Source organism: Haliotis asinina, chromosome 9, assembly GCF_037392515.1.
Source record: "Haliotis asinina isolate JCU_RB_2024 chromosome 9, JCU_Hal_asi_v2, whole genome shotgun sequence".
NCBI classification, from domain to species: Eukaryota; Metazoa; Mollusca; class Gastropoda; order Lepetellida; family Haliotidae; genus Haliotis; species Haliotis asinina.
In genome coordinates, this window is record NC_090288.1 from 23,422,461 (window position 1) to 23,448,801 (window position 26,341).

Genomic DNA, 26,341 nt, shown 5'->3' on the forward strand with positions numbered 1-26,341 from the left:
GGAATTATGAAAATGTTATTATCTTGTGTGTGTTGTATGTGTTGTTAAATGCTCATCCACAGCATGTTAATTATTTTATGCTATTTTGTTGATAATTATTTGTTCGTTTTGTCAAAAACCCTGTTAACACAAATTTCACATACTTCAGCAAGTGTATTTTTCCTGTTTGAAGAATACTTGTATTATATTTGAAATGCATAGATTAAAACTCTCCTCTCTCGTTAAGATTAAATTTTAGATTTTAGAACTAAGAAAAAAAAAATGTAATTTTGTACGCTATCCAATAGTAGATTACTTCAATGATAAACTAAGACAAATAATTGACCGAAAAGAAATATGTGGAGATCTGTGCCGTCACAACAGAACATGCATTATATTTGGGCATGGCAGACTTTTTGGCAACGGCATAACATGCAAAGGGAAACCACTCCCATCTTAAGATTAGCTGCCCTTGAGTTATTTGAAAAGGTCATGACCACTGCTAATCTCATGCAGACACCTTTTGTTACTTGCTTTGTGCAAGTGGATAGCCGAAGCCTAAGATCACAATCTTGTTACGAGTGTGTATTTTCTGTATATTTTGTTATTAATTAAGTAATAATTAATATTGGGTCACAACATTTAGTGTTTTCAATAATTATGAGGGGTCACATTTTGTTTTAATTGATGGTCAACATTTTTAGGTTTCTGGATTTCTGGAATTTCTCTGCTTCTAGTTTTCTATGGTTTTAATTTCGGGAGACTTATTCAAGGGTATTCTACAGTGTTCACGATGGTCGTATGTGCCCGGAATTTCGGGAAATGACATATATATATATATATATATATATATGTATATGTATGTATGTATGTGTATATGTGTGTATATATATATATAAAAAGGATGCTTGGACACTCATTCATATTTACTGGAGTTACATCTCCAACAATCAACACCTGACCTACATTAACCATTGACCGATCGCTGTGGTTACATTCTGCATAGTTGATTCTCTCTCACACCAAGACTTTGGTGAGTTTGCTACTAAATATATTTTGTGACCCATTGCCTCAGATTTTGTCTCGCTTATATTGTATTTGAAATCTGTATTGTGAAATTGACTTGTGACTTTGTATACCTTGCTCTTGTTGCATAACAATACATAATTTGAACGTTTATGATTTGTACATGTTTTGGTGGTTCACAAGGGGATTTCATACATAGTTTATCATGGTAAATTCTTAACCGTAACAATCTTAAAGATCACACATACTCTAGAAGGGTACAAATACAAAATCACTTGCTGACATCGCTATAAATTAAACCCCACCATTAAAATTGCTCATTTCGACCTTTAATTAACTTATATCAACCTTTTTGTCAACAGTGCACAATTCTAATTTTAACCTATCATAGCGGTAAACTATTTCGTTTACAGGTTTGTACAAACCTGAAATCATGAAAGCTGTTGTGAAAAATGACAGCTATATGTTCTCACAATCTACTATCATTTAGTTTTGTCTCCTGCTTCACCTAGTTTAGCCAAAATCACTTGGTGTCGCTGGGTTGTAATCTGTGTTAGGTAGTATAAACTTACACGTCATTTGTCATCATTCACTTGATTGTTCAGTTAATGAATTAATAACAGGTATAATTGAGAAATAAAGTTCGTTCTACCACCATGTATAGTGTAATAAATTACACTTTCGCCCTGAACTATTACAGTTAAAGCACGAGGACGCTTGGTGTCTGTGACCTAAATTAAGAATCCTCGCTCAGGGGTAACTGACTGGCTGTTCTTTTGATGTGTCGATAAAGGTTACTAGAAAAACAAATCATGAACAATTTGGTGAAGGTTTATGTCCGGGTTAAATATCTTCTCCAGATCATTTTAATTACATCTGTAATTCTCTTAAACCATGCAAGGCAAAATGACCGTCTCATTTCTACTACCAACGAAAGTTTAGATCAGTTCATTCAGCTAAGCTGACTAGTCATGTGACATTCCACGATTGCATTGTGGGAATGTAAACATTGCAAACATGACCGTGTCTCTGTAAAGGTTTGAGTCGAACTACCAAGAAAGCAAACTAAACTAAGAAAGGGGATGCAACACGAGGCAATGGCAACAGACATCCATCGTGACATTGGTTACATTGTGATGTAATGCAAAAAAAAGTTCAATTACGAGGGGGAGACTGGAATGGTGCAGCGACGTCAACACATTGTGACATAATGCAAAAAGTGCACATTATCGTCTGACGAAGTATTGTCGACGCCATTGATCTTTCACCGAAGCATCTTAGAATTAGTGGTAAAGCCATTTACATTAAACAAAGGCCCCCATTTGGCATTACTTGTGTCTTGATCGATCAAAGGATTAACCGATAACACGCTGATTGATTAATTAATTAGTTTTATGGGGATTAAAATGGGGGGATTTGTCAAAAGGTAGTGTTCATGTATGTACATTTACTAATCTATACTAAATACACTGTCGTGTCTGTGTCTATTTGAAAACAACACCCTTCTTTCAAAGGATTAACCACCAATACATTGATTGCTCATTATTGGCTAACTAAATAACTTTTGTAAAAGAATGACGCACATTACACAATTAGTTGTGTGCTATCTTGGGTGACCAATGAAACTATACAACAATGTGAAAAACCTGAAACAATACATCACGTTTTCGTATATTAGACTATTTAAAGACACATCACTTGGGAAATCTGCAGATGAATTATATATCACTTGTTTTTGTGGATATTGATGTATACATTCCTCAAACAAGGTAATAGCCTGACACTGCTCCTATAACTTTAATATTTTTATTAATATATTTTTTTTTTGTTTTTATTAAGTTGTCGTAGCTTTCAACAGAATCATTGTTTTCGTTGTGAAGTTGTAATGATGCAGACGACACATACTAGGGCGTGCATGCGAATTATGATTCATATAGGAAACCTATGAAATGTCTACCTATTACATTCCTGTTATACATTCGCAGATCACTTCTTTTTATTAAGTTTCAAAATGTATACATGTATGATTGTAAAGTAATTAGGATTATGAGACCAAGTATAAAGACGTACATTGACAAGTGTCTACATACTGGTGAGTGAACGTTACAAACGAAGTAAATTTAGCAGAGTAGAAATTTATTGTGCAGTATTTTCACTTCGACACTGACCTCGCTTAGGTCTGAAATTGTGCTCGTGCCGAATAAGTGTCCGAATTCTTGACCAAAATGCTTACTAATCAGATCAAAAGTGGCTATAGGATTTTTCTCTTTGTATCTACAAATTTCTCTTTTTTGTGTGGCAGTAATTTCACATCGTTTACGCTTAGGGGCGGGACTTGTCATTGTGACTGACAGGTGTCAAGTGCAGCTGATCTCATTTTGACCCCATCGGTATTTTATACAGCAAGGAAACATGACAGGTATTACTCAAACTAAACAAAATTGAAACCTATTAACTGATTAAAATCACAAACTAACGACATGCTCAACTCAGAAGTGTCACTTCAGTTAACAATTACAATTGAAGTCAGCCGATGAAGACCAGCGCTAATCACAGGCGCGCACGAGGTAAGACTATTATCCAAACCTTTTTGATGTACCGCCAGATTAATGAAGCAAAACCATGTGTAACTAGCCAATCTGTTACCGCTAATTAACGTTCGGATACAGAGACTGAAGCATCGGATTAATGAATCAACAGGTTTAAATAGTTTAATAGTTTAAATAGTAAACGAGATTGGTTACAGCCAGCTACTGTTCAGATATCGTGGGAATCGGATTGTCGGGGTCCGGACTAACGTGGCCTGACTGTAATTTAACAAAAATTATGTGAACATTGCCTTTCCCTTACTCTATAAAACAAAGTATATCAGAAGATGACATATCCCCCTGGCCCCTACATATTTCAAAGAACATAACATCTGATAGTTACTATTTTTACACTAAGTTCAAATCGGTTTCATGAAAATCATGAAAAATATTAGTACCAGATATCCATAAAAAGCAAAAGGCACCACTTCAAGATCTGCCTCATATATTTGCAAAGTTCTGTTGAAAGATGTCAAATGGCTTTTGAAACGGGGGCCATTCTTCCCCTATGAGACTAAGTCCAAATCATTTCCATGGAAACCAGGAAAAACAAAAAGACTTCAAATTCTGATTGATATATCTACCAAGTTTCGTGGACAAATATTGAACTTTTTTTGAAGTTTTGCTCTGGAAATGAAGCCCAGCCCACCATTAGATTAACACCCAAATGTTCCATGAAAAACCAAATAAAAATGCCCCAAATCCGTAAATAGCAAACATAAAAATGGCAAAACATTGTAGACAGCAAAAGGCACCACTTTGTGCTCCGACTCAAATATCTGCTGAAAGATATTACACAGTTTTCTAGTTGTGCTCCGGAAACGAAGCCCATCACTCCATTTTGAAGTCCAACACATTTCCATGGAAACTGAGAAAATAATGAATCACAAATCTGGAAAAAAATAAATAAATAAAACGCCAAAAATCTGCAAATAGCAAGTGGCACAAACATAGGTTCAGATTATTATATCTATCAATTTTGGTCTAAAACTACTGAACAGTTTTTCAGTTATGCTCTAGAAACAAAATGATGACGGACGGATGAGGTGTCGACCATATCTGCCCAGCATGTAATCTGTAAATAGCACATATCTGCCTCACATTTCAGCCGAGTTTTGTTGGAAGATATTTAGAAGTTTTCGAGTCGTGCTGCAGAAAAGAAGCCCATCCTTCCATTTTGAGACTAAGTCCGAATCATTTCTATGGAAACTGCTTAAAATAAGTCTACATAGATTGTTCTGTCACGTGTGACACATGTGATATCATAAAAAGTATCAAAGATTCAAATCACGTTTACTCAGATTTCATCAGCCATATTTTGCAAAATGATGACGGTGCTTTACATCGGAAAATGGCTTACGGACATCATTCATCCATAAAATAAGGTATTAAGCTAATGCCAATTAATGGGTCTGTTACCACAACTCCATAGTACTTATATCATACTGACCTTGAGTCTCTTCTTGGCATTCTTAAGGCTGACTTTCAATGTCATATTCTCCTGCTGAAACTCTGTTAGTCTGAAATAATATTTTGTAAATTAAATTGTGCTTACAAACACCTGAAATGGTCAATCCAGAAGGAAAACGAAACTCCAAGTTTTAGTTAGTCAGTGCCATTTTAATTACCCAATAACAAGGTATAACCAAGTCCATCTGGAGTCCAAACAAACAAAAGTAAAAGACTGTTTCAAACCAGCAAGGAAGTGTCTCCTTTAAAACCAGTGGAATACTCTTGAGTTAAAATATCTGAATGCATTTGGGGCATCAAAACATTTCACCTTGCAAACTGATATGTGTGTGTACATGTGCATGTACAATCATGTATTTTTCTGTAGAGCAGTAACGACTACCTGTTACATTTGTAAACAATAAAGTTCAGAATGAGTTTAGTCTCACACCGCACTCAGTAATATTCCAGCTGCGGTCTGTAAAATATCAAATCTGGACCAGATAATCCGGTGATCAACAGCATGAGCATACATGTGGGCAATTGGGAACTGATGACATGAGTCAACAAAGTCTGCGAGCCTGACCACCCGATCCCGATAGTCAACTCACACGACAAGTATAGTCGCATTTTGTAGCAAGCATGGGTTGCTGAAGGCCTTTCCTAACCTAGACCTTCACGGGTAAAAGTTCAGTAGTATGGAAATCAGGGATTCTGGACCACTACCATATTCATCCCAATTCTGCCCTCACAGAACCACCCAAAAAACATGTCAAATTTGGTGGAACATCATTTAATGTCATCAATGAGTATTTATGCTAAGATGCCCTAACAATTACTAACAAGAGTCATCAGAAGATGACATATCCCCCCAGCCCCCACATATCTGAAATGACAAATCATCTGACATTTACTTAATGTTTTTTTCAGACTAAGTTTGAATCGTTTCCATGGAAATCATGAAAAATCTAAATGACATATATCTGTAAACAATATATCTGTAATTTCAAGATCTGTTTCATATATCTGCTAAGATCTGTTGAAAGATATAGTTTTCGAGTTGTGCTCCAGAAACAAAGTCAATCCCTCCATTTTGAGACTAAGTCAGACTCGCTTCCATGGAAAATGGGAAAATTGTAAATCACAAAAATCAGGCACCACTTTGACGTCTGCCACACATATCTATTAAGTTTTACTAACAGATATTAAGAAGTTTTTGACTTCTGCTCCGGAAATGAAACACCTCTCACTTTTGAGACAGAGCATTGTACAGAACATCATACAAAAAGTGTCATCAACATCATGCAAGTATCATAACGATACATAAAAACATTCATCATCACATGTTTAGGGAAAATGTATTCTAACATATCTGCTATTATTTGCTAATAAGCATACAAATATTCAGATGTACTGTCAAACTGTTATACTTATATAACATCTAAATTGGTGTAATCAGCAAAAAGTGTATCAGGCCCCCCTAAGTAATGGAAGGAATTACGGCAAATTTGAAGAAATTGCATCTCAAATGTAAACAAACACAGCCCACTTGCGAAACAATTGCAGCGATATGGGTAGTTTAGCGGTGATATCAAGGCCACCTTTTGGAAACATTGTCGGTAATACTTGAAACAAGATCGGCCATCTTCGGAGATTTCTCGGCTCAGTTCCGTGATTTGTCTCCTTCACTAGAAGGAGCACCCGTCTCGGTGAGTTTTGTCTTTAGTTTCTATTTTCATAATTAACCATCTTTGACCACCCGTGTTGAAAGTTGTTGTTGGTAGACATATCAATCGGAACTTAAAGTAGTGCTTTTTGCTATGTACAGGTTTTAGTCCTCATGCTTTAACTATAATAGTTCAGGGCGAAAGTGTGCTTTATTACACTACACATGGTGGTAGAACGAACTGTATTTCTTAATCACTAAGCACTGTTATAAAGGCTTAGACCAACAAGCCTACACTGTGGTTGTCCTTACTGACCTAGAAGGAGCGTTTGATAAGGTTTGGTGGCAAGGGCTGATTGCCAAGGCAGCTCAGATTGGAATAAGTGGGAACTTGCTTAAGACCATCAAGAGTGTTTTAAGCGAAAGGCATTTCAAATTGCAAGTGGGAGAAACAACATCTGACAATTTCCATATTACAGCAGGAACACCACATGGCGCAGTATCAAGTCCAACAATTTTCAATATAATGATGTATGATCTGCCATCCATAGTCAATGATCCATGCCTTCAAGTGACATATGCTGATGATGGCTCAATATTGTTAACCCATAAGGACCTAAATGTGATTGTCAACAGCCTCAACAAATGCCTTGAACAAATTCATCAATGGGCTATGAAGTGGAAACTCAAGCTATCCAAAGAGAAAACAGAGTACTCTGTTATCACTCGGAACAGAAAACACTCGATTCCACTGGACAATCATGGCTTGCAAATTGATGGGGAGAAAATCAAATACAACAAAACCCCAAAGATTTTGGGTCTTACACTGGATCAGACACTGTGCTGGAAGCCCCATATTGAAAATCTTGTTGAATCCTGCACCAAGAGGATCAAACTGTTGAAAGTAATAGCAGCGACGGAATGGGGAGCTGATTTCACAACATTAAGAACTTTTTACCTGGCTTACATCCAAAGCAAAATGGTATATGTCATGGAGATTTGGTCCTCTTGCATTAAACCCGACTGAATAGGCTCTGCAAAATGTGGCTCAGATTGATAACAGGAGCCATGAAATCAACATCAGTTCCTGCCATGGAGTCCCAGGCTGACATTTTTCCGCTCTATGTTTATGCAGAAACAATTATTGGGATCAAATGAATTAACTCATTAAGGCCGAGAGCCGCGTATGTGCAGGAAATTAATTAGCTTCTCACAGCGAGAGCCTCTTATTGGGGGTAATAAAAAGCACCTCTCATTCAGCGAGAGACTCATATGCGTTTTACATTTTAAATTCGTACTGTACCTATAATTTCAATCAATTTAGCAGTAATGATCAAAGATTAGCTTTTCTTACAAGAGAGGTTACTTTCTGTGTTAATCAGAAGAACTATTAATGTGCTTTGATAACAATTGCTTGCAATATCGGGGGCTTATACAGGCAGATGAACACATGTCTGCGAGAAAAGGGATTATGAGATGTTGTTATAGGAGGTATGTGTTTGTTACTCATCATTGGGAGTGAATACTAAGATACTATGTTTGCACATTGAATTAACGGTGACAAGGTTACAGAAACCTTCTAAATTAAATAATTCATTCATTCTTTGTAATAGTTCATATAATGAATCGTAGACATAAATAGCAATACTCTATTACACCCATGTTTATGTAGATTTGAAATAAACCCAGTTACTAATTTAGACCTAACCCATTTGCAACTATTGATTTTTTAAGTTGACAATAATACATAATCGAATATGAAGTGATAACTCTTGCATCTACTCATAATATACATATATAGTACACATAAACCATACAAAGGTAAGTGGGGTATTTTGTTCAAGCTGTTTCATGCTGATATCATGAAATGATAATTCATACCAAAATTCATTATAAATTGTAACCAGTACAAGCAATATATTAGCATTCAAATATTAGGAAAATATGAATATAGAATATTAGTTTCATCATGTATCAGTAATAGCTTAGACAAGACAAGTAGTAAAGCTTATCTCACAGACATTCTATTGAAAAAGGTATAAGTTATGACCACACAATTTCATAGTTAAAATCCTAGCCTGAGGTAATCAGAACACCACCATTCACTAAGACAAGGGTAATGTCTAGACAGGTTAATAAACTGCTTTGATGAGGTAAACATGCCATCACCTACGTTAAAATAACATTATGCAAACATCAGTTAATCCAGCCCAGAGTAAGCAATCAAGCATCCAGTAAATGTGCCAACAAGATTAATGTCACTTAGATAATAGGATTAAAAGATTAAGTACTCCCCTTGTCTGGTCACTGAAGTTGTAATGGTAGGACACACCCCATTTTGTTTATTCTGTATTTCATTGGCTATTGTAGGTTACACCCATTTTTGTATCAGTCAGCAAATCAGAATCTTTGTATTGTTTCAGTTGTAATGAAATAGTCTCCAACTTCATTTGTCCATCAGTAGGGTTTAGACTCCCAACACAGGTCAGCTCCAGCCCTCAGCCCAGAGGGTTGTACCGACGCTCTGTGGCCACCCTTGATACTCCATCTCTTGTAAATAAAATTGTAATTAGCTTCTTGTGACTTCGGACTCTTTGCTGAGTTAATTCCCCCGAGCAAACCAGCACGCCAGTTAGATAAGGGAGCTCACTGGTACCCTCACTTGGACCCGAGATCCATATCATAACACTGATTTGAAATGTGATTTTTCAATGCAATTTACATCAGCATTGTGTAAGAAACGTTTGTATTTGATCTCTGTAATTATCCAGTGTAATGATCATGTGTATCAGATCCATCGTTAATAAAAGGAGGATAATATATCAGTTACGGAAATGATGCGTATAATCATTCAATCAGACAACACTAAATGAGATATGTGAACACCTCTTTCAACATCAAAATAACAGCCTCTGGCCGAATGCATGTCCAGGTAAAGTTTTGTCCTGTGAAAAGTGTAAAACAAACTTATGTGCTGTTATATCATTGGACAACCTGTTTTGTGGAGTCACTCCCATTGTCAATCTTCTGAACCTCGTTTGCTTTCAAAACAAATATAAGTATGCCCGTCTTCATAAATATTTGGGGAGATTCAACTACAAGTGTACACATCACAATAAATCAGTATCGTGTTACTTTTTTTAATTCTATACTACATGTACTTGTGATATTTATTCGTAACAATGTACAGATTATATTGAAATGTTCAGCAAGCCATAATGTTTGATGTACAAGTAGTGTGAGCAAAAAAGTATACGCAAATAAATACCATCTCTACTCAATGGTTGGATTGGGTTATCCTGGGTAAAAATAATGGGATTGTAGCGCTTTGAGTGCTTCAAACAGCAAGAGTCATCAGAAGATGACATATCCTCCCGACCCCCACATATTTGAAAGGACAAATCATCTGACAGTTACTTATTGTGTTTTTAGACCAAGTCTGAATTGTTTCTATGGAAGTCATGAAAAGTATAAACGCCATATATCTGTAATCAGAAAAAGTCACCATTTCAAGATCTGTCACGTATGTCTGCCAAGATCTTTTGAAAGATATGAAATGGTTTTCGAACTGTGCTCTGGAAACGAAGTCAGCAGCATGTTCATGGAACCGAGAAAATACATAAAAATAAAAGGGAAATGGCAAAAGGCACCACTTTGGGGTCTGCCACACATATCTACCAAGTTTTACTGACAGATATTCAGAAGTTTTTCAGTTCTGCTCCAGAAACAAAACACACCTCTCACTTCTGAGAGTAAGTCCATGGGAACTGAGAAAGTGATAAATCACAAAAACCTGGAAATAGTAAAATGCACCACTTTAGAATCCGATCGATATATATATACCTAGTTTTGCTGAAAAATATTGAATGGCTTATGAGTTCTGCTTCGGAAACGAACGCCATCCCTCCATTTTGAGACAGTCCAAAATTTTTCCATGGAAACCAAGAAAATGATAAATCACAAAAACCTGTAAATAGCAAAAGGCACCACTTTGGGGTCTGCCATACATATCTACCAAGTTTTACTGACAGATATTCAGAAGTTTTTGAATTCTGCTCCGGAAACGAAACACACCTCTCACTTTTGAGACAAAGCCTGAATCGTTTCCATGGAAACTGAGAAACTAAGAAATGACAAAAACCTGTAACTAGCAGAAGGCACAACTGCATCTTCTGTTTGGTATATCTACCAAGTTTTGCAGCGAAATATTGAACGGATTTTGAGTAATGCTCCAGAAAGGAAGCACATCCCTCCATTTTGAGACTAAGTCCAAAACATTTCCATGGAAACTGAGAAAATCATAAATCACAAAAATCTGTAAATACCAAAAGGCACCACTTTAGGGCCTGCCACACACATCTACCAAGTTTTGCAGAAAAATATTGAACGGTTTTTGAGTTATGCTCCGGAAACGAAGCCTGCCCCACCATTAGACTATCAATATGTTCCATGGAAAAACAAAAAAAATAAAAAAGCCAAAAATCTGTAAATAGCAAAAGGCACAACTATAGGTTGAGATCATTATATCTATCAAGTTTGGTCTAAAATATTGAACGGTTTCTGAGTTATGCTCCAGAAACAAAATGATTACGGACGGACGGACGCACGGACAGACGAGGCGTTGACTATATCCCCCCGCATTACATGCTGGGGGAATAAAAATAAACTTGTCAAAGTGCTTGTTAGTCCTATGTGTACATTGCAGGCATCCTTACGATTATGTATGTTCACGATGCACAAACTTATTCATGACAGCTAGAGTTGATAAAGCCGAAATCTAGTATATCGATTGGTCAACGATCTAACTAATAGTCAATCTGTATCCAAGCTGTCGAGTGACCGAACATACTCTTCAGAAATTTAGCCCACGCCCCATCACCTGTCATTTCCAATGTGACAGGTATCTCATGATACGATTGGTCATAGATAACAAATCAGAGAGTATATTGAACAGTTGAGATAGAAAACGTCCTATTCGGGAACTTCGATGAAGCCCATCCCATGACCCTTTGTCTTATGTATGTGCAAGGAACAGCATTATACAATATGTATGCATGTATGTTCGTGCGATAACGTATATTTTCTGCGTTAAATCTAGATGAACCAAAGTGACAAACTGTGAATCTGTTCCATGTATGTTACACACTAGCTTATTAGTACTTACCTTTAAATATTCAGTATAAACTGGCAACACATCAGCGGAAAACGCTTCTCTCATAGAAGATTATTAGGCATGTGTGTAAATTCTTCTTTACTGCCATTGACATAGATGTTTTGAACAATATAACCTCACACAATGATATGAGAGGGACAAATATGTCTTGCATACAAAGAACACACTTCAAACAAAATCAAAATTCCACTTCCAACATGCGCCATACTCTCTGCTGATCATTCTGCAATTGAAAGAGCGCTACACGAGATACAGTTTGTTCAATCGAGAAGCGATTCACCTAGAAAAACATGTCATCCTGTCAGACTCCAAATCATCACTTCAAGCCCTGTCCTCTTACACTCCATCAGAGTATTATCATCAAACCAAGGCAATTACTGACCTCATCTCTAATATACTGGACAGCATCACTCTTTTGTGGATCCACAGCCATATAGGCATTCAAGGAAACGAAATAGCAGATGAAATAGCCAAAACTGCATCAATGAATGGGTCCAGTCAACAAGGACATACCCACAGTTTCCTCCCTTCCACCAAACACCTGCAGAAGAATAACTGGGCAAATGAAGTGAAAGGTCGTTCATACCACAAGTTACAAGACCACCCAAATCCGCTGCGCTACAAATCTCTCTCCAGGCAAGATCAAGTTCTCATATCCAGAATTAAACTTGGCCACTACCCTGGTCAAAGCCATCTGTTCAAACTTCATCTGACAGACAGTGATATGTGTCCATTATGCAATCAAGACCCAGAAACTATAGAACACATCCTCTTTGACTGCAAAGAATGCTACACCATACGCAATTTTGGTTCCATCAGCGACTTGAACGAAGTCATGACAACCAGGAATAATGAATGGACAACTATTGTAAGAATGCAGAAGGAAAGGAAGAAGAGGATCCATGCAGGGGCCCTGCTGTCGGACACATGACAATACTCAACAACAACATGTTTAAAACCTTGTCCTTCCATGTTCTCGAGTTTGGCAGCTGGTTAAGGGTTGGCTGTGACTGTCTTTTTTTTGCACAAACCTCAACCCCCTCAAGCTTGATCTTCCTCTGGAATCAACTTCAATTCCTTCTTTCCCAACCTTGTTTTTACATCAACTGGGGGAAATTCTAGGAATAGCTAGGCCACTTTGTCCCCACCCTTGCTCTTATATCAAAAGGGGGAGATTCAGGACTAGTTAGTACTGTGTACTATTTCACTCTGCATAATTTTGATGTTCAGCGATAGCTTCGCACTTAAGTCTTACAATGCATTAATACATAACAAACACATGCCAGTTTGGCAATATCACTTCACTAGTGAGTTCTATGTCATGATCCTTTGTGTCACTTAACGCCTCAGTCGGTATAGCACTAATCACATGATGAAACAAATGTGAAAATTATCTGTATTGTATATCCCATGCTATGATAGACAGCTTTTCATTGTTCTATCTTCTGTTACGTCTTGTTTCAGTGAGCAATGAGCACAAGTACAACAGTAGAAACTATAGCAGTTATGAATTCTGATCAATATTCTGATGCTCTCAAAATAGGTTTGTCTTTTAATTCCAGCTAGGAGTTTATGACTTATGAATAGTGTCTCCAGGTCCCAATGGTGTTTTCCTTCTAAATGGATGCGATATGGTATTTGCTTAATATTTCAACTGCACTCAACAGCTTCCAAACCTCAATCATGAGGCATAATGGGTCACGCAGGGGATGAAATCTCTAATGTTATGTCACAAGTGTGCGGTTGAGATAATTAAGTATGAAAGTGATACCAAAGCTCAGACTTGAACAACCACATTATGCAGGCTACCTTACAGGGGACATTTTAAATTGAGAAAAACTGACCTTTTGTTTAAAGGACCACTAAACTAAATTTTTTGGTACTCTTTATCACTGCATATGAAAGACTTTTGGTTAGTCATAAACGAAACACCATTTTCTTTTAAAAAAACTTGTTAATACCAAGTGCTTAAAAGTTGCTAAAATGCTGTCTGCTTCTGTCTCGCCCGCAAACGAAACCGCAGACAGTGTTTACGAATGGTGTTTCAAAGTAACAGGACTTTGGGTCCTGTAAGTTTCAGATCTCTGTCTGACCCTCTAAAAAATCACAGGAACCACAGATTAAAGTTAAACAAATATTTCAGATTTAACATTTCTCAAAAGTGGCATTGGCATTATTAACACTATGCGAAGTGAGCTTTGTGGAAGCCAGTGGTATATACTAAAACGGATGGTTCGCCCCCCTACCACGCTTCCAGGATAGAAAATGGAGTCCAAGTTTCATTGAGCTTATAAAATCAAGACTGCTTACTACACATTGCTGACCAAAAGGATTTTGCATGGATATAATGCTTTCTTCCTCGGAAACAAGGTTGTGGTCGAAGTGACAATATTATCGTAAGTAATCTTATATTGACCCCTTATATTGACCGATTCCAAGAGTGAAATTGTTATGTTAACAGTTATAAGCAATGTCATGTAAAATCCTAATGTCCATCAATGAAATACATATTTTACTACCAGTAGAAAGTAATTTTGATTTTGTAAGTTGGTGAAAACAAACTTAAATAGCATTCATCCTCAGACAGGGTGCCACCATTTTATTAAATCCTGAAGTCAAGGGCTAATGTCTGTTAGAATTATTGAGATTATGATTTGTTCTCATCAAGTTAGAAAATCAAAACTACTTTTTACTGGTAGTTAAATATGCATTTGAATCATGGCCAAAAGGATTTTGCATGACACAACTTTTAACATAAGGACTTCTTCCAAGGAAGTAAGGTGGGGGGGGGGGGTCGAAGTAACATTTATATTGCAAGCAATGTTATATTGACCTCCACCTCACTTCCAAGAGTGAAATTGTTATGTTATAAGCAATGTCATGTAAAATCCTAATGTCCATCAATCAAATACATATTTTATTACCAGTAGAAAGTAATTTTGCTTTTGTAAGTCGGTGAAAACAAACTTAAATAGCACTCATCCCAAGAAAATCCATTTGAATTAATGAGATTATGTATGGTTTGTTCTCATCAAGTTACAAAATCAAAACTACATAAATATGTATTTGTATCACTACCAAAAGGAGTTTGCATGACACAACCTGTAACATAACCTAAGCGAGGTCAGTGTCGAAGTGAAAATAAGCGATAAATTTCTTCAACAGGCATGTAATAGGTAGACATTTCATAGTTTTCCTTTATGAATCATAATTCGCACGCACACCCTTGTGTATGTTGTCTGCATCATTACACTTAACGATGAAAACAATGATTCTGTTGCAAGCTACGACAACTTATTAAAAACAAAAATGCAAATATTAAAATGAAAGTTATAGTAGCAATGTCTGGCTATTACCTTCTTCGAGGAATGTATCCATCAATATCCACAAAAACAAGTGATATATAATTCATCTGCAGATTTCCCAAGTGATGTGTCTTTTAACAGTCTAATATACGAAACATGATGTATCGTTTCAGGTTTTTCACATTGCTGTATAGTTTCATTGGTTACCCAAGATTGCACACCTGGCAACTAATTGCATAATATGCACCATTCTTTTTAAAAAGTTAGCCAGTAATGAACAATCAATGTATTGGCGGTTAATCCTTTGAAAGAAGGGTGTTGTTTTTACATAGACACAGACATGACAGTGTATTCAGTATAAATTAGTAAATGTACATACATAAACACTACCTTTTGACAAATCCCCCATTTAAATCCCCATAAAACTAATTAATCAATCAGCGTGTTATCGGTTAATCATTTGATTAATCCGGACATAAGAAATGCCAAATGGGGGCTTTTGTCGAGTAATCTAAGTGGCGTTACCACTAATTATGCCTGCTATAAATTCATTAACTGAGCATCAAGTGAAGGATGACAAATAACACGGATTACAACCAAGCAACACCAAGTGATTTTGACAGAATCGTCTATGAAAACATGGGTTGTAACTCGAAAACTAGGCAAAGCAGGAGACAAAACTAAATGATAGTAGAATTGTGAGAACATATAGCTTTCATTTTTCTCAACAGCTTTCGCGATTTCAGGTTTGTACAAACCTGGGCCCGCTTGCACAGAGCAATCTTAGTTACAATCAATCTTAGGCCCCTACAATCAACTTTACAATCACCATACAATTGCCCTAATCCACTTGCACAAAGACGATCTTAAGACATCATGGATTTAAGATCGCAATCTTAATTAAGATCGAACTCTTGAACGTTGGACGTAGAAATTTCTTAAACTTGACTCCTGTCTACAGTTGTCTTCAAGTGCGCATAGCATACAGCGCAAATACAACGTGGAACTGGTTGCTGCACATAGATGACATTCCTTCTTTAATCGCACCTTGCAGATTTTTCATGACAACAAATATAAAAAAAACAAACAAACAAAAGAAAAACCCAAACAACCCCAACCCACAAATCTTTGAAGTAAATAATAACGTTGAAGGAAGCGATAACGTAGAAGGTAACATGTATAATCACTCGTACCTCAAGGGTTATTCTCTATTTTTTCTACATTCTAATTTTTTTATGAACTAAACATGTGATACTGCAACCACAGAAATATCATGTTTTATGCAAATACTGAAATACAAACAAATACATTAACAGATTGGGTCTTGAGTTATTGACCTAATAATCATGAAATTAAAAGATAACACATAAATAAAATTTCCTTATGACATAACACCTAAATGTACCATGATTTGCCAGTGACTGTCAGTTGAACATAGTTTGGCATCGATGTTATTAGGAGTAAAATCCCATATATATCCCACAAGCATTAGATTTGTACAGATATGAAAGTGTGACATGACTGTGGGAGTGTTTCTTGATAATTATTTTTTCGCTTTGTTAAATAAAAAATCACATACCCTAGCTAGTGTATTTTTCCGTTTGAAAAATACTTGTATTATATTTAAAATACATAGATTAAAACTCTTGTCTCTCATCAGATTCAATTTTTACAAGTAGAAAAAAACATAATTTTGTACGTTATCCAACTGTAGATTATTTCAATGATAAAGTAAGACAAAATCATTAACCGAAAAGAAATATGTGGATATCTGTTCTGTCACTACAGAACATGCATTGTATTTGGGCATGGCAGATTTTACGGCAACGGCATAATCTACAAAGGGAAACCACTCCCATCTTGCGTAAAAACTAAATTAGCTGCCCTTGAGTTATTGAAAAGGTCATGGCCACTGCTAATCGCATGCAGACCCCTTTCGTTAGATCTACTATCCTTTCTTTGTTTATCAACAAGGTATGGTGTTCATACTTTTCCCAACACTGAACCGGGTGAGAATTGTACTCTATGACATCGACTCAATAATGATGTTGTTCACTACCGCAAATAACGATATTTCTGACGTTAAATCGATGGTGCATTCTCTGTGTCACTGAAGTGTCAAGGCGAATCATACAGTTTTATGCAATATGAAAGCAATCCCCAAACGTAGAGCTAATTATTTGCGTGAAATTGACACCAACTTGGACGCCATTTTGCTACTTACTAAAATGATCTTAGCTCCTTACAATTGGTTCCGACCAATTGTAAGTTTTGATTGTAACTTAGCCTACAATCGCTTTGTGCAAGAGGATGGCGATTGTAGCCGAAGCCTAAGATCGTGATCTTAAGGATTTACAATAATTGTAGCTCTAAGATCGTTTTGTGCAAGTGGGCCCTGTAAACGAAATAGTCTAGCTCCTGAAATGTAGATGAATACTGCACAGACCCTCATTTCTATACCCACTATTATGTCATGGAGATGCGCCGCTCTGATTGGTTGAAATTTCGTTTGTGGCTGAGAATTGTGCACTGTTGACAAAAAGGTTGATTTAAGATAATTAAAGATCGAAATGAGCAGTTTTAATGACTGGGTTTCATTTATAACGATGTCAGCAAGTGATTTTGCATTTGTACCCTATTAGAGTATATGTGACCTTTAACCTAGCACTACCTCTTACTCCAGTGTAATCAACTTACTTTTCTTTTTCCTTTTGAAGCATGTTTTCAGTGACTTTCTTCGCATCAAGTGCTTTCCTGGATTTCCTCTTTTCCTGAAGATAAATGTGGCAAAAAGTAAGCAATATATTGGTCTTGAGTATAAGAATAACATACACTACAAAGAAAAATGATGGGAACACCCAAAAATGTGATAGTCATACATATACTTAAAAGTGACAAGGCCATTTATACCCTTAGGCAGAAGCAGCTTTGTGTTCTTAATGGGCACTATTATCGACTTGTTAGAACGCGCAGTGAAGCAGATGATTCTCTCTCTATATATACCCAGGGTTGGTCAGTCTAAGTCTTTGTGATGTTGTGCCTTGGACACAAGTGTAGAAAAAGAATCTGGTGAAACTCTTCACACAATGTTTTCTTAAAATGTAAAGATTCAATAATTTTTAATCAATACCATTTGCTGCAACCAACAAAAGGTACTAACCACTATTGTCACCACTAAAAGCACGAAGGCCTGGCAAAGCTGAACACATATTCTTTAACAGACCGATCCAGTCCAGGCTGATAAGCCCCGCCCACTTTGTTTTTGATGTTATGGTGGACAACTACCGACTTATAACTATGGCGTCACCACTGGAGAAATGTTTGTTGTTGAGAATGGTGTTGATGAATTCTGCTTGTACTTTCATATTCGTTGTTTGTGTGTTATTTAAAGAGGAAAGTTCTTTGTATTTTATTTTTAATATAAACTTAGTTCACAGATTGTAATTGGTCAGTGAAATGGAGTTATATGCCTGGTGAAAAATTGTCTCTGCCTGCTGGGACACATTTTCTGTCTAACCAAATAATCTCTCTCGCAATTCACGTCCATTTAAGATAAAAGCAGAGGAAAGATAACTGAATGTTGTTGTTCCCCATACATTTCCATAGTAATTTTACAAAAACCATGACCACAACCACATGTTCGCATTGTAGATCATTTCAGTATCTATAAATACATTGCTAACGATGCGTGTGGTGCCTTTATTTCTTAATAGGATGTTAAAATTTAGTTTTAGTATTTTCAATAAATAGGAAACCTGTGATGCAAAATCTTTGAGTGAGTGAGTGAGTTTAATTTTACGCCACACTCGGTAAAATTCAAGCTATATGGAGGTCTGTAAATAATCCAGTGACAATCGAGTGATCAACAACCTGAGCATCGATCTGTGCAATTGGGAACCAATGACATGTGGCAATGAAGTCAGTGAGCCTGACCACCAGATCCTGTTAGCTGCCTCTTATGACAAGCATAATCACCTTTTACAGCAAACATGGGTTGCTGAAGGCCTATTCTACCCCGGGACCTTCAAGAGTCCCAACATTTTGGAACAGAGGATGCACAGTCATCCAACCAATTAATACGTTTGAAACAGAAGCACACCACATAAAAAAAATCTTTTTCTTCAGAGATATTTAACTGCTAATTACTAATGTACCTAAGGTGCAAAGAATATACACCAAGTTCAAAGCATTTTGTCATTAAAATTACATATGGGCATTATTGCTTCTTAAATAATGGTAATCATTGTTCTATTAGATTTGAGACCATATCCCTGGAGGACAAAACACTAATTCTGATCAATTTCCTTTCTTGCAATATCTACTGGTGTCACAAAAAAATATACATTAAAATTGTTTAAAAATGTGCTAAAAGTCGTCAGAAAAATTCAGGAAACACACATGAAAATGCCCTAAACCTTTCACCTACAAACCACTGTGCAATTCAATAAGGTCATTTTCCGAATAATAATCAACAGACCTTAAACAATTTGTTCATCTTGATGAACACTACTTTGACACAGTCTTCAAACACCAATCACCTCCTCAAAGAAGATGATTTCTAAGAAGTATTATATCAAATTTTGGTTAAATATATGTTTTAATATTCATACCACTGACATGAATAGTCAGCTAAGAATTTAATAAATTATTATGATTAATGCTGTACCAGGGCTTGACCATATTCTCTGGATGTTGAAAGAACTTTTTAATGTGTTATGATACTAGTAATGTTCACTTTTGAATAATTTTTTAGTAAATATATTATTTTTCAAAGATATCTTAGAACAGGAAAGCAGGAGTTAAAAAAGTAATTCAGTGCCAAATCATTGCTCTGCCATAAAATGTACATTGTTTTTGAATGCCAGCTCTGCTTTAAAACCACATGAATCTACTATGTCAGTCGAGTAAGTATAATTATTTATAATTCATTAGTTTATTATTCATTTTGTTATGTTTCTATGTTTACTAAACTACACAAGATTCTTAAACATATTTTGCTATTTTTTTTTTTCCAATTAATTTATTAAGTTTTAATTACTACATTACTCTTTTGTACCTACCATACGTGTAAACAAATTATGTTGTGACAAAAATACCAAACAAATTATGTTCTCTTAGTTAAGAAACACTTTCATTCCGTCCAATATTTCTGAAAGTCACTGTTCTTCTCGCCTAGTTTTCGTCTCGATCCACAAAAAGAATGAAAATTCAATTCTACAAAGTCCCATGTCTTCAAGAAATTCCTTAATATTTAAGTCATGGGAGAAGATAGTGATAACCCACAAATTCCTACTTTCGAGATAATTGCTTTTGAAAGTTTAGTCATTCATGAAAAAGATTAGTGTGACTTTCGAAATATGTTGGACTTATTTATACTTTTGGCAGTGTGCAAAAAAAGACGCAACGGACATGATGCGACTCTGCACGCTGCCAAGTTGGGGGAGATAACTCATGCTCATAGTAATACTGGACCCTGGTGACCGCTAAATACAATTATCTGGAAAAGGCATGATGTGTGGGTTGTAACTATCTTAGCCGGATCCCTTCAATTACAACTCAGCTTCCCATAACATAATTAGAGCAAAAACAGACATTTCCTCTCAATGTGTAATCTTGAGTTTTGTAAAATAGCAAACCACGTGTTGCCAGTGCTAGAGGCATGATAATGGCAAAGACTTGTTTAAACTCATTAAGACAGATGTGGATGTGCAGCAAATTAATTAGCTTCTCACAGAGAGAAGCATATGGGTGGTAATAAAGAGCACCTCATTCAGCGAGAGACACGTATGTGCGTTTCACATTTAAATTCATACTGTGCCTATTATTTCAATCAATTTATTAGTACTGATCAAAGATTAGCTTTTCTTACAATAGAGGTTACCTTCTGTGTTTATCAGAAGAAGTATTAAAGTGTATTGATAACAACTGCTAGCAATGTCATAGGCTTATATACAGGTAAATGAACAAATGTGTACGAGAAAGGATTATGAGATGTTACAGGAGGTAAGTGCTTGTTACTAGTCGGGAGTGAAAACTAAAATACTATTCCACATTGAATTAACAGTGACAAGGTTACAAAAGCTAAATTAAATCATTCATTCACTGTAATAGTCTATATAATGAATGGTATACATAAATAGCAATACTGTATTACACCCATGTTCGTGCAGATTTGAAACAAACTAAGTTACTAATTTAGACTTGATTTTTTATCATTCTAAAGCTAAGGTTACAAAATCAAATATAAAGTGATAACTCTTTCATCGACTCATATATATATATCACACATAAACCAATACAAAGGTAACAAGCATTTTGATCAAGCTGTTGAAAGTTTCATGTTGAATTTTCAATGCAATTTACATAAGCATTGTATAAGAAACATTTGTATTTGATCTGTAATTTTCTGATCCAGTGTATCAATGAACTAAGTCTCTATTGATCCATCATCAATAAAAGTAGGGTAATATATCAGTTACAGAATTGATACAGATGCATATGTGGCAGGTATGAAGTCATGTAAGATTTCGTTCATTTGAAGTTGTCACTGTCTATAGTTTTAACTCAAGTAGTATCCTTTTTAAGTGTTAGACTATGGTTATTTTTAGATCTTGCCTAGTCCATTGCAGGTATAAGGGGTGTCAAGAGATTGTGTCATCACTTGTGTTGTGCCCTTTGATTTTGTTTGACCCGTGTGTCGATTGGTTCTTTTAAAAACACAAAATACTACTTGCATGTCAGCCATTACACGTCACTTCAGTTCGACCGCATTTCAGAGCAACAGGCACAACAATATCTCAGATCTAAGGTAGGAACAATGTTTCAAGTATTGTATATATGTGTTGCACCAAATAACAATGTTATTAGTATCAGTTATATGTTCTTGATGGTAATAAAATTAAAGTACATTGGTGCAATTGTAAATATTATGCACAGGCATTTCTTGTAAGTAGACTACCAAGCAGTATTATTTACAAATAAGGCCAATGCTTATAGATGTGTTGAAATGTACGTTTGTGTATTTGTTGATATTGCACCGAATCATTTATGCATCGGTTATTCTGTATGCCGTAGTTCAGTGACTTAACTGAAAGTGCACTAAAGTTGTAAATTCCATTGAATGGCAATGCAAATGATGAATTCACATAGTCTGTGTAGATCCCCCACGTATATTCATGTTATTATTCTCACACTCTAGCCGGTCGTGTATTTTGTATATATACATATTTAGAATATTGAGACTTTGGTTTGCTTGTCCTTGTAGCAGCCGTCTATTCATCTTGGGAGACGTGGCTTTCCTACACACCAGTGTCACGCACAGGGTATGAATAATATTATTGTGTCATATGTATGAAGTATCTATGTTCATCACATAGCTGATAGATTTGGGCTAATGTGCTTAACCAGTTCACTACATCTGTGTGTACGTTGGTACGACGTATTTGAAACGTTTTTATAGTGCCGAGGAGTTATCGTTCTTGGCGATTCAGTCATCGTGTTAATGGCAATATAACTATTACCGCATTACTGAATGTGCGTCTGTTCGTAGTGTTTTTTCATATTAGATTTATCTCTTATATGTTAGAAATGATATGCGAGATAGAATGATTGTATATAATTATTTATATTTATATGTTTATCCTGAATTTGGTACTTATTCTCCAAACATGTGTTTCAGGGTGTCTGTCAATAAAGATATAGATCCCACAACCCGCAATCAGTGTCTGGTCGTCACTATAGCCATTCACATCCCGGTTACACATATAATCATTCTATCAGACAACAGTAATGAGATATTTGAACACTTTTCAATCTCAAAATAACAGCCTCTGGAAGAATGCATGTCCAGTTACGTCCTTGATGAAAGTTGTCTTGTGACAAGTGTAAAACAAACTAATGCCCTGTTGTATCATTGGACAACCTGTTTTGTTGAGTCACGCCCATTATCAATCTTCTGAACCTCATTTGCATTCAATATAAATATAGGCATGCCTATCTTCATAAATATTTGGGAGGATTCAACTGCAAGTGTATTTATTATACATCAGTATCGTGTCACTTTTTGAATTGAATAATACATGTACTTGAATTAGGATATTCATTTGTAACAATGTGCAGTTTATATTTAAATGTTCAGCAAGCCATAATATTTTATGTACTAGTAGTGTGCGCAAAACGCATAAGCAAATAAATACCATCTCTCCTTGATGATTTCATGTAATAATAATAATCAGCTTTGAGCACTTTAAGCAAAAGTAAACTTGTTAAAGTGCTTGTTAGTCCTGTGTTTACATTTCATGCATCCTTATGATTATTTATGTTCATTGCTTGTTCTTTTAGCAAATAGTGTGTCTAGTACAGACACACTATTACATGTTTATGTGGATGACCTGAATATAGAATTAAGGGTTTGTGAACCAACTGAGTCCATTACAGAATCTTTACATGTGTATGGTACTAGATGTATTACTTCACTTGAAAATCAAATTGAATCATTCAGATGGATGAATGCTACCAGTCATTAAGTCATTAAAATATTCACTTAGGCAGTTATAAAGGTAAAAGAGAAAGTTCAGTGCCAAATCATTGCTCTGCCATAAAATGTACATTGTTTTTGAATGCCAGCTCTGCTTTAAAACCACATGAATCTACTATGTCAGTCGAGTAAGTATAATTATTTATAATTCATTAGTTTATTATTCATTTTGTTATGTTTCTATGTTTACTAAACTACACAAGATTCTTAAACATATTTTGCTATTTTTTTTTTTCCAATTAATTTATTAAGTTTTAATTACTACATTACTCTTTTGTACCTACCATACGTGTAAACAAATTATGTTGTGACAAAAATACCAAACAAATTATGTTCTCTTAGTTAAGAAACACTTTCATTCCGTCCAATATTTCTGAAAGTCACTGTTCTTCTCGCCTAGTTTTCGTCTCGATCCACAAAAAGAATGAAAATTCAATTCTACAAAGTCCCATGTCTTCAAGAAATTCCTTAATATTTAAGTCATGGGAGAAGATAGTGATAACCCACAAATTCCTACTTTCGAGATAATTGCTTTTGAAAGTTTAGTCATTCATGAAAAAGATTAGTGTGACTTTCGAAATATGTTGGACTTATTTATACTTTTGGCAGTGTGCAAAAAAAGACGCAACGGACATGATGCGACTCTGCACGCTGCCAAGTTGGGGGAGATAACTCATGCTCATAGTAATACTGGACCCTGGTGACCGCTAAATACAATTATCTGGAAAAGGCATGATGTGTGGGTTGTAACTATCTTAGCCGGATCCCTTCAATTACAACTCAGCTTCCCATAACATAATTAGAGCAAAAACAGACATTTCCTCTCAATGTGTAATCTTGAGTTTTGTAAAATAGCAAACCACGTGTTGCCAGTGCTAGAGGCATGATAATGGCAAAGACTTGTTTAAACTCATTAAGACAGATGTGGATGTGCAGCAAATTAATTAGCTTCTCACAGAGAGAAGCATATGGGTGGTAATAAAGAGCACCTCATTCAGCGAGAGACACGTATGTGCGTTTCACATTTAAATTCATACTGTGCCTATTATTTCAATCAATTTATTAGTACTGATCAAAGATTAGCTTTTCTTACAATAGAGGTTACCTTCTGTGTTTATCAGAAGAAGTATTAAAGTGTATTGATAACAACTGCTAGCAATGTCATAGGCTTATATACAGGTAAATGAACAAATGTGTACGAGAAAGGATTATGAGATGTTACAGGAGGTAAGTGCTTGTTACTTGTCGGGAGTGAAAACTAAAATACTATTCCACATTGAATTAACAGTGACAAGGTTACAAAAGCTAAATTAAATCATTCATTCACTGTAATAGTCTATATAATGAATGGTATACATAAATAGCAATACTGTATTACACCCATGTTCGTGCAGATTTGAAACAAACTAAGTTACTAATTTAGACTTGATTTTTTATCATTCTAAAGCTAAGGTTACAAAATCAAATATAAAGTGATAACTCTTTCATCGACTCATATATATATATCACACATAAACCAATACAAAGGTAACAAGCATTTTGATCAAGCTGTTGAAAGTTTCATGTTGAATTTTCAATGCAATTTACATAAGCATTGTATAAGAAACATTTGTATTTGATCTGTAATTTTCTGATCCAGTGTATCAATGAACTAAGTCTCTATTGATCCATCATCAATAAAAGTAGGGTAATATATCAGTTACAGAATTGATACAGATGCATATGTGGCAGGTATGAAGTCATGTAAGATTTCGTTCATTTGAAGTTGTCACTGTCTATAGTTTTAACTCAAGTAGTATCCTTTTTAAGTGTTAGACTATGGTTATTTTTAGATCTTGCCTAGTCCATTGCAGGTATAAGGGGTGTCAAGAGATTGTGTCATCACTTGTGTTGTGCCCTTTGATTTTGTTTGACCCGTGTGTCGATTGGTTCTTTTAAAAACACAAAATACTACTTGCATGTCAGCCATTACACGTCACTTCAGTTCGACCGCATTTCAGAGCAACAGGCACAACAATATCTCAGATCTAAGGTAGGAACAATGTTTCAAGTATTGTATATATGTGTTGCACCAAATAACAATGTTATTAGTATCAGTTATATGTTCTTGATGGTAATAAAATTAAAGTACATTGGTGCAATTGTAAATATTATGCACAGGCATTTCTTGTAAGTAGACTACCAAGCAGTATTATTTACAAATAAGGCCAATGCTTATAGATGTGTTGAAATGTACGTTTGTGTATTTGTTGATATTGCACCGAATCATTTATGCATCGGTTATTCTGTATGCCGTAGTTCAGTGACTTAACTGAAAGTGCACTAAAGTTGTAAATTCCATTGAATGGCAATGCAAATGATGAATTCACATAGTCTGTGTAGATCCCCCACGTATATTCATGTTATTATTCTCACACTCTAGCCGGTCGTGTATTTTGTATATATACATATTTAGAATATTGAGACTTTGGTTTGCTTGTCCTTGTAGCAGCCGTCTATTCATCTTGGGAGACGTGGCTTTCCTACACACCAGTGTCACGCACAGGGTATGAATAATATTATTGTGTCATATGTATGAAGTATCTATGTTCATCACATAGCTGATAGATTTGGGCTAAT

At 35.6% G+C, this 26,341-nt stretch overlaps 1 protein-coding gene across 1 annotated transcript in view; it reads right to left on the reverse strand.

Moving 5' to 3' along the window:
• Positions 1-26,341, reverse strand: part of LOC137296913 (ankyrin repeat domain-containing protein 26-like) — a 523,769-nt gene that overhangs the window by 77,881 nt on the left and 419,547 nt on the right. Inside the window, exons 37-38 of the mRNA XM_067828810.1 lie at positions 17,884-17,957; positions 5,044-5,113 (exon numbers count right to left, since the gene is read on the reverse strand). Of these exons, the coding sequence (XP_067684911.1) occupies positions 5,044-5,113; positions 17,884-17,957 (144 nt within the window). The remainder of the gene's footprint in view (positions 1-5,043; positions 5,114-17,883; positions 17,958-26,341) is intronic.